At 38.4% G+C, this 9,872-nt stretch overlaps 1 protein-coding gene across 3 annotated transcripts in view; it reads right to left on the bottom strand.

Moving 5' to 3' along the window:
- Positions 1-4,013: 4,013 nt before the first annotated feature.
- Positions 4,014-9,872, bottom strand: part of RAB27B (RAB27B, member RAS oncogene family) — a 119,807-nt gene continuing 113,948 nt past the window's right edge. For all 3 annotated transcript variants that reach the window (XM_084887029.1, XM_084887031.1, XM_084887030.1), the window contains one exon: positions 4,014-8,953. In XM_084887029.1, coding sequence (XP_084743155.1) covers positions 8,764-8,953 — 190 coding nt within the window. In that variant the 3' untranslated portion in view covers positions 4,014-8,763. The remainder of the gene's footprint in view (positions 8,954-9,872) is intronic.

Genomic DNA, 9,872 nt, shown 5'->3' with positions numbered 1-9,872 from the left:
TTGTCTAAAGCATTTCCCATGCAGCATATTCTTTCATGTTTCCTTTTAGTAAGTCATTCCTTTTATTTGATTTAGTTTTTCCTCCAGTTCTTTGAATCCTGAGCCATGGTAACCTAATGGCTTTTAGGAATTCGTACCTCAGTGCCCTCCTTGGTGTGCTTTTGTCCAAGGCACTGAAGAGTCTTTTTTTGACTCACCCTCCAGGACTGACAGGAATTGCTCTTGCTATTTGGGAGCAAGGTGCTGTGTGCTCATAATCCAATATATTAAGTAGCAGGACTCAAGTCTCTGTTTCACTTTTTCATGAGTGTGAATGAGCTCATTATGTATATTTTCTCTGGAGAATTAATCACACAGATTGAAGTCTTCCATTGTTAACCTTGCTGCTGCTTTTTAAAAAACAAACAAACAACAACATTTTGGCAAAGATGAGTCTTCCTCTCAGAGACCTATGAAAATGTTCTAAAGCTATGGTCATTTCACAAATCTGATGACTGCCACAAATTGTTTCTAGTACCTATAAGATAGCCTTAGTCAAATGATCATTCGTGTGTTGGCTTCCTAATCCATAATGCCAGTCACCTGAGTTTCTAACAGAACAGCAGTGCTCACAATCTTATTACAGCTCTTCTTTCTCCACAAGCAGCAATCCAGATTAGAATAAAAAATGCTTTGGTATGGAGAATAGTGAATGATCATAATACTTTGTAAACAGTTTTGTTGTTGTTTTTCTGTTAATCCTTACCTGAGGATATTTTTTTCATTGATTTTTAGAGAGTGGAAGGGAAGGAAGAAAGGTGAGGGGGAGAGAGAGAGAGAGAGAGAGAGAGAGAGAGAGAGAGAGAGAGAGAGAGAGAGAGGTGAGAGAGACATCAATCTGCTCTGGGCAGGAGATCAAACCTGTAGCCCAGGTGTGCACCCTTGACTGGGATTGAACCCACAACCCCATAACCTTTGGTGCTCCATCCAATGCTCTAACCACTTAGCTTCCCAGCCAGGATGTAAACAATTTTAAAATAATATAGCCTTCCCCATCAGAATGGCTCAGTTGGTTGAGCATTGTCCTGTGCACTGAAAGGTTGCCTGTTGAATTCCCAGACAGGGCACATAACTGGGTTTCAGGTATGATCCTCCTGCCAGTTGGGGGCGAAATGCCTGGCATGTGCAGAAGGCAACCAATCAATGTGTTCCTCTCACATAGATGTTTCTCTCTCCCACTTCTCTCTCCATCCTTCCCTCCCTTCCACTCTCTCAAAAAAATCAATTGGGGGAAAAATGTCCTTGAGTGAGGATTAACAACACCAACAAAAAGAATTCCTTCCAAAGTATTTAGCAAACTATGTCACTTTAAAAAACAAACAGCCCAGTTTATGGTTCAGTGGTTGATTGTCAACCTATGAACCAGGAGTTCAAGGTTCGAGTCAGGGCACATGCCTGGTTGCGAGCTTGGGGCAGCCTTTGTAAATGAACATTTAAGGAAAATGCATGGTTGTGGTCTAGAATTTTCCTTGAACAATGGTCCTTTCACAGTTTGTGACTAAGGGAGACACCACTGCCTGCCTTAGCATTCTGTTATGGGGAAGAAGTGGGTTATAACATGTGGAAGTGTTGTGAACTGTAGAATACTTCAACATGGTAAGTGCTAATTTTATAAATGTATCATTTAAAGTTATTAGAAAACTAGGGCCCCATACATGAAATTCGTTCCCAGCTGGGGGGAGGGGGGTGTTGTCCCTCAGCCTGGCCTGCACCCTATCCAACTATCCAATCTGAGACCCCTAGGGGGATGTCCAACTGCCAGTTTAGGCCTGATCCCACAGGGACATCCATCTCACAATCCTGGACCGCTGGCTCCTAACCACTCTACCTGCTGACCTTCTTGCCCCCAACTGTCCCCCCTCTGGCCTTCTCACTCCCAACTGCCCCCTCTGCTGGCCTGCTCATCCCCAACTGCCCCCCTGCCATCCTGATCGGCCCCAACTGCCCCCCACTGCCAGCCTGCTTGCTTCCAACTGCCCCCCCCCCCCACTGGCCTAATCACCCCTAACTGCCCTCCCCTCCTGACCTGATCACCCCTAACTGCCTCTGCCTTGGCCTCGCCACCATGGCTTTGTCTGGAAGGACGACCGGAAGGTCTCTGTAAGGTCTCCCAGCCTAATTAACATATTACTCTTTTATTAGTATAGATTTCCCTTGCAAAACCCAGTCTTTAAATAGATAACAAATTAGAAAGTTTAGACAGATAAATAAAAATCACTGACTACATCTTAATGGATACTTTTCCTTTTTAATGGACATGTAATTGACATAACATTGTATTATTTTCAGGTGGATACCATTTAATGTGATGAAAGTTTCATGTTAACACCCATTTAATGTTCCCTGATCCATGGCATGTTGATCTTCAGCACAGAAAAAAAGCTGCTTTAACTACACAAAATAATTGATAAAAATTCATTTTTATTTGGAAAGTGTGCAGTAATAATCACTGAATACAGTTCTCAGCCATAGTATTCAAGCCCAGACACCACAAAATCATTGGATGCAATGATTTCTGAAGTCACTAGAACTTTGGTACAACAAAATAATGACCTAATGGGGTCTGTCAGGCACCACAGTCTACTCAGGAGCATACAGAAGAAAAACTCTATACTTAAAGTTTTAAGTTACATTCATAGCACTAGTTAAAACAGAGGAGAATGTAGATAACAGACAAAAACAACCAAACGTGCTTAGCCTAAAAATGAGGACGATATCACTGAACGGTAGATCATTGGGATACATGAAGCATATCAGTGTTATGTCAGAACGTTGTCTACTTTTGACACGTTAAGCAGGGGAACTTACTTTCCTTAGATAATTTCAGAGAGAACCAGTATCTTTCACAAGGCTATGGGAACAAAAGCCCTATTTGTACAAGGAGGTTATTGACTAAGTTGTAATATACTACCTGGAATATAATTGGACTCTGTAAAGAAATACAAGTAACATACAAAATGAAATAGAACTCTTTTTCCCCCCAGTAACTTGAGATATATTAAACATTTTAAATCAAATACAATGACCTCAAGTTGACTACCCATTGGTAATTTCCAATGTATCTACTAAAATTAGTTGTGTCTCTGGTTTTAGATTATGATTGTGATTTTTATTAGTTCTTAGTTTGTGATATGAGTGTCTGTTTATGAAATGGAATAAACCTTACAAATCAGCTTCTTATATATGTTCACCACTGAGCCTGAAATGAACCTGTGAGACACTCAGGGTTTGTAAGTCCCACGTGAGGAGAAACCACTAAGATACTTAATAACATACACGTCTCCAACTTGTTCTTTCCGGACAAGGCTTCCCCTCCATGAGCATTTTGAAAAAAAAAAAAAAAAACAACCTGGAGAATAAAAGATTAAGGATAAGCATATGTTACTACACATCACGAGGGACGCTATTTTGATGTGCCAACAGCCACTGGTTAAATAAGAGACCCATTAGTTAAGGACAGATATATCAGCTCCTACACAATTTCCTAAAGATCCTTAAAGACTAAGTCAGCTGAGGGATATTAATCATGGCTTCCACAATCCGTGGGAAAGAAAAGAACCTGAAAGCATTTAAATGACTCAATCCAAAGATGATTCGTTTGTATTTTTTTTTTCTTTAAAAGATGACACCCTTTAAAAGAATCCCACTAGTTTGTCACTGTTTTCTCTCCTCTCTATATATGACCATAGCAAATCACCCTCTGCCCCTCCCTGTCCCTCTGCCCCCCACCACAGGTGGGGGGAGATTTCCTATCATCAGATATGTGATGCTACTCCAGTTTATGAGGTTCAGATAAATAAAATGTTCCTAAGTTTCCAAAAGTTTAATGCTAATAATGAATTTTTTTAGCTTAAATATTTTTATTAACTTAGTTCTAAGGATAGACTCCTCTACTTGTTAGATAAAAAAGGATGAATAAATATTTCCCTCGTATCTACTTACAAAAACTCTTTCTGTTACTCTTTTTTTCCCCCCTACCTAAAAATCAACCTTTTAAGTATGAACTCCATGTTCTGCCAGATCTAAGGGCTCTGCTTAGACAACTTTTACTAGTAACTCTTATCTCTCTCTATAGTGCTCGTTCAACAATGTCACCATGGGTGAGTCTTCACCCAAGCATTTTAAGAAAATAAATTTTTAACATTCCCTATACTATATCTATCAATAATTTTATCAGTTCTACTTTGTGAGACGAGTATTTTATGGATTTATAGAGCATTGAGACTATACTCATCTCAGATAATATTCTATTTCCACTGTCCCTGGTAAGAGCTCAGCACTCTCCCCAGAAATGTGTTTATATCATCTTGCTCACAAAATCAAGACAGGGGAAAAAACATAGCTTTTGGTGAACTTTTAGACAACTCTTTTTTTTTTTTTTTTTTTCAAATATAGATAGCATCTTGGCATCCTTAAAAAATGAGAAAGCTTTTTCTAAAATACTTAAACATTCTAGACGTCTCTTAATGCTTTAAAGCTAGGTAGGAGAGGACGAAAGTAAACTTTTAAAATCACTTTGGTTAACATCAGCTCTCAGAAGTTCCTTTTAAAGAGTTATTCGGTATCTTAGGAAACAAAATTTTTAATATTATTTCTTTAAAATTTGAGTTTTAAACTCCAAAATTCTTTATGGATGAGGATTTTTCCTCAAATGGGTGAGTGTGATACACAATGAGGCAAGCATACATGCCCCCCCCCCCTTTTATTCAGGTGAACAGAGACATGGAGAGTAAACAATCTTGTTTCATAGACACAAGTCTCCAGGTTACACACTGTACCTAGTTGTACACTCTTTGTATCACACATATTTACATATTTCTCTATCTGCTGTGCTCACTCTATTGGTGAAAATATATGTGCCATCAAATTTGTTGACTCAATTCACAGTTTAAAAATATCTGACTATTATTACTTTTTAATATAGTCATGTCCTTCTCTAGAGTCAAGCTTCTGTCTCTTACAAGGGCTGATTAAAACTCTTGCCCAGTTCATCCAACCTGATTGGCAGAGAGTAACTGACACTAGAAGCATAAAAAAGACACCTTCTGATGCAAAGAATGACCCACGTGGTTAAAAACAACAGGTAAAAGGTTTACTTTAAAAAATGCTGGCTTCAAAATGTGTGCAGGGTGATAGATGACACTAAGGAAATGGCAACAAACTGGCTAGAGTGACTTGGAAGGAATTTTAAAACACTTCTGTAGAGACCTGCAAGCTCAACTCCCAGCACTTAATCTTTTCTCTGCCAACTCCTGACCTGCCACTCTGGTCATAGGGAAACAGACATTGTGTTCTCTCAACTATGATTATACATTTTTCAAAGGAGTTTTCTCTTTTTACACAGAAAGGTAATCTTGTACCTATTCAGTTAGGAGTCTCAGGTAGCCCTAGCTGGTGTGGCTTAGTAGATAGAGCGTCGGCCTGCAGACTGAAGGGTCCCAGATTGGATTCGGGTCAAGGGCATGTATCTTGGTTTGTGGGCACATCCCCAATAGGAGGTGTGCTGTAGGCAGCTGATCGATGTTTCTCTCTCATTGATTTTTCTAACTCTTCATCCATCTCCCTTCATCTCTGTGAAGATAAAATATATTAAAAATAACAATAATAAATAAAAGAGTCTCAGGTAATGCTCACTCCATGAGAAGTGAGCTGAGACCAGGAGACAGTGGTAATGGTCTCTGATCTCCATGACGTCCTTGAACCCTTTGCCAAAGACATCAAAGACCTTAAGCTGTGTCACTGTCTCTGTGAGCCCTTCCTGTAATGACATTGTAGGAAGTGAGCTATAGGTTGGAGACAAATGTGGTCACAGAAGTATCCGAGGCACTGTGTTAGAGCAATGTAAACACTGAAACAGAGCAAACACTCCAGAAGTGCTTTCTATGCCAGAAAGGAATTTCATGTACACTTCAAAGATTTTTTCCAAGATACAATTTGGCTTTTACTAGAGCATTTGGGAGATAATTGGTTACAGGGCTCATTTTGGCTAAATATATATATTGTTGTGGGTTAAAAGGTCTACGCAGTCCTTTAAAGTGGTCTATATACTTCAGGGCCGCCAATCAATTTGAGGTTGTAAAATAAATAATACAGACTAATTAACTGGGAAATAATAAGAGAAGGAATTTCTATTAACATTGACATAGAATTTGGGGTCAAATATGCCAGAAAAAAAATATTTCTTAGGTCAAGTTTTTATAAAGTAGGATATCACTACAAAGTAATTTTCTTGAGTTAAGTTTTGTCATACTTGAGATTATTACCCAATAATTGTTATTTTTACAGGCGTAGTTCTATAATTATGGGCATCATCACTCTCTGCTTCACGCTGCAACTATCAAATGACAATCTTAAAATAGACCCTGAATAAATGCTTGTTAAATAACTGACAATGACAGAAACTTGGCATAAGTGAGTCAATCATGTAACTGGAAAATAAAAAGAAACAAAAAGACATACCCAAAATAGAAAACCTTCAGGGTTTTCATAAAGGCTCAACATCCCCTATTGTGGAAATGCAGGGGCTATCACAATTTGGATCCAAATAAGACATTGACATAATGACCTCGAAAGTTCACTGCATTTTGCTAAAACAATAGCTACATTGTTTCTGCTCACATTCTTCCAAAAGAAGTACCTTTCATGTTAGCCAATAGCTTTCTACCCTCAGGGCACAGGTACTGAGGTCACGAAGAGCATCACGGGAGGAAAATACCATTGGAGGGAGTACCCAAGCACACTGTCTCAGACACTGGCTTTGTGCTGCAGAAGCCAGAGGAACTGGGCAGTAAACACCTAGAACTCCACCAGGCGCCAGCCCATCCAAGTTTTCCGATTGCTTTGATCCATGACACCTCTCTGGGTCTAGTCCACACTAAGAACACTGTGAGGAGACATTCCCTTGGACCTGAGTTCCTAAAACGGATTTGGTACCAGATAGATGTTGGTAGGGAGAGGTTAAGGGGTGGGGGAGCTGGGTTAAGGGTTTCCAGTGTCTGTAACTTAACAAAATAAGTATGCACCGAGCTGGGAAAATAAAGTTTCATTGGCAAAATTTTATAGTAAGAGAAACCATTCTGAAGAAAGTAAAAAGAAAAAGAAAACTTAAAGTGTAATGCCGTTGTTATTGATAAAATTTGCTGAAATAGTTAAATAATGGTTTAATAGGAATTGATAATGATAAGAATAATGATAAGAATAGGACAATGAAAAATACTTTGGAGATCATCTTTAGAAAGAAAAGGCAGCTTATTGTTGGGGGGGGGGGAGTGATTAACCAATTTTTGGTGAGATATGATAGTTTTATTCCCAATCCCCAAATAAAGGTCAACTATCAGCATTTTGCCTTAAAACAAGTGCTAAATACATTATAACATGGCATGAGTTACCACCAATTCTTATGGGATTAGTGACATGAAAATTCAGAGTGACCATAGCATGGATCCATGATTATTCTGAAGTTGTTGGTCTACAAAGTGACACACCTGTATTTTTACAATTGATTCAAAGCCAGAGTATGGGTTAGAGAAAAGAAAATTTGATTTAGAGTTTCTGGGATTTTGTAAATTGAAAAGAAATCCACAATTAGTAGTCACTTTCTGTTTCACATCACCAGCATATTTATCTAAAATAAATTAAGGTGAAATGGGTTTTGTTGACTGCATTTTTAAAAAGACGTTGTTTTTTTTGTTTTGTTTTTAATAAACAGCAATCTTTAATTTGTACTGTTACTATCACCATTTGCAAAAAAAAAAAAAAGTAAAAAGAAAGAAAGAAAGAAAGAAAGAAAGAAAGAAAGAAAGGAAAAGAAATGTGAAGCAAAACAATGAACCTATTTCTAAAATTTTGTTTGAAATGGAAACCTCTGGATCATCTCTTAATCCCAGCTGATAATGTCAACTTCTCATTGGCTTGAGTGAAAGTTGGCTAAGTGACTCTTCCAGACATCTGTAACAGATGCATTTAATTTCATTTGTCCAAATGCCATGTTTCCATCCTTTCATTTTTCTCCTAGGGCCATTTCTCTTATACATTGTCATCCACAATCTTGTTCTTGTCTATATGCTGTTTATTAATAATATAAAAATGGCATTATTACACACTCTCCTACATTTTAGCAGAAGTCTGACATTCATCCTCTCATAACCTCACCACTAATTAAGTCATTCTAATACAGCGTATTGGGTGTACAGAATAATGTCATTGCTAATGATCCATTTAGAATTCTTTATTGTGTATCCATTTTTAACTGTTTCCCTAATGCAAACCTAAAAGTAATAATCAGATTCTACATGTGAAGTAAACCCACTCTTTAAAAAAAAAAAAAAATCAAATTTCTATGTTCTCCCTCTGGTAGCCTATTTCTTCCTCTACTGGGACAGGGTAATTTTTGTTCTCATTTACAGCTCCCTGTTATTTCATGGTGTGTACTTCCTTACACATTTGTCTTCTTTATAAAAAACAAACAAAATATAAATCACAACAAATGGCGTGTCCACGATGGTGAGATTACATTAGAAATCTATCTCGTTTGAAGGGGCCTCAGAAAAAACTGGTTGATTCTTTTGAATCTGCTAACTATTCTGGTTTTTAAAATACATTTTCTGGCAGAAAAAGAAAGATATGCCTTTAAGCCTGGTCTACCCAACAATTGTGTGGTCAGTCGCTGATTGGGGAAGTAATAATATTTGGGCGGGATCTGGATGATGAGTTCCTGGGTGAGGTCTAGCAGGTGCATTTCTTCTCTGCTGGTTTCTCCCCATCGAGCTTCCCAGAGTTTCCACCATTGACAGAGTCGGGGACTTGTGTCTTCTCTACACACTGTTCCATTCGCTTCATTATTAAGTCCAGAAGAGTTTCCACAGCTTTCTCCACATCTTGGCCAGTTGCCGCACTTGTTTCAAAATAGGGTATGCTAGCATGGAAGAGATGAGAAATATTTTCAAGAGGAAGAAATCAGAAACGAGGCAACAAGATGTATAAATGAGTCACACATATGAAAATATGGCTGACAGAGATTGCACAATATTCAGAGTTTTGCTGGCTGAGTTGGAAAGCATCCCTGTTCTTACTCAGTGAGTAACAACTGGTGAGCTGCTCATTAGTGTGAATATAATCAGTACTATGGGCAAGAAAGCAGATACAGGAGGGTAAAAAATGGTGAGCTAGTGATCAATGTTACTTTCCTTCTAATCAATTATCTAGAAATCTGATTTAGAAATTAAACTCCATATGCCAAAACCGGTTTGGCTCAATGGATAGAGCATCGGCTTGGGGACTGAAGGGTCCCGGGTTCGATTCCGGTCAAGGGCATGTATCTTGGTTGCGGGCATATCCCCAGTGGGGGGTGTGCAGGAGGCAGCTGATCGATGACTCTCTCACATCAATGTTTCTAACTCTCTATCTCTTTCCCTTCCTCTCTGTACAAAATCAATAAAATATATTATATTTTTAAAAAAAAGAAATTAAACTCCATAGGATATTCATGTGACTACAGTCTATACTTGGAATCAAAAGTTTCAAGAATACGTGTACCATTTTAATGTTCTCAGGAACAATCCAAAAAGAATGGCAGGTGTGATGAAATTGCTTTGAATTTAAAAAATAAAGACAAAGTCTGATTTGGAAGTCAATGTATAACTGCATGGGGTGCTTTAAAATTCTTCATTTACCTCTAATTTCATTGAGAATAAAGGCTGCAATATTATATCCACATCAGGTATCACCTTAGAGGTTTGTAGCTACCAATAGAGAGGCACTCATAGAGGATCGTGCTGAAGAACGTGAGTTCTGATCTCAGACTGCCTGGGTTCAGTTCAGCTCTTCTGCTTACC

Source organism: Pipistrellus hanaki (genome assembly GCF_964339955.1).
Source record: "Pipistrellus hanaki genome assembly, chromosome: 6".
In the NCBI taxonomy this organism is placed as follows: domain Eukaryota; kingdom Metazoa; phylum Chordata; class Mammalia; order Chiroptera; family Vespertilionidae; genus Pipistrellus; species Pipistrellus hanaki.
Note: the sequence above shows the minus strand (reverse complement) of the source record. Positions and strands in the feature narration are given on the sequence as shown.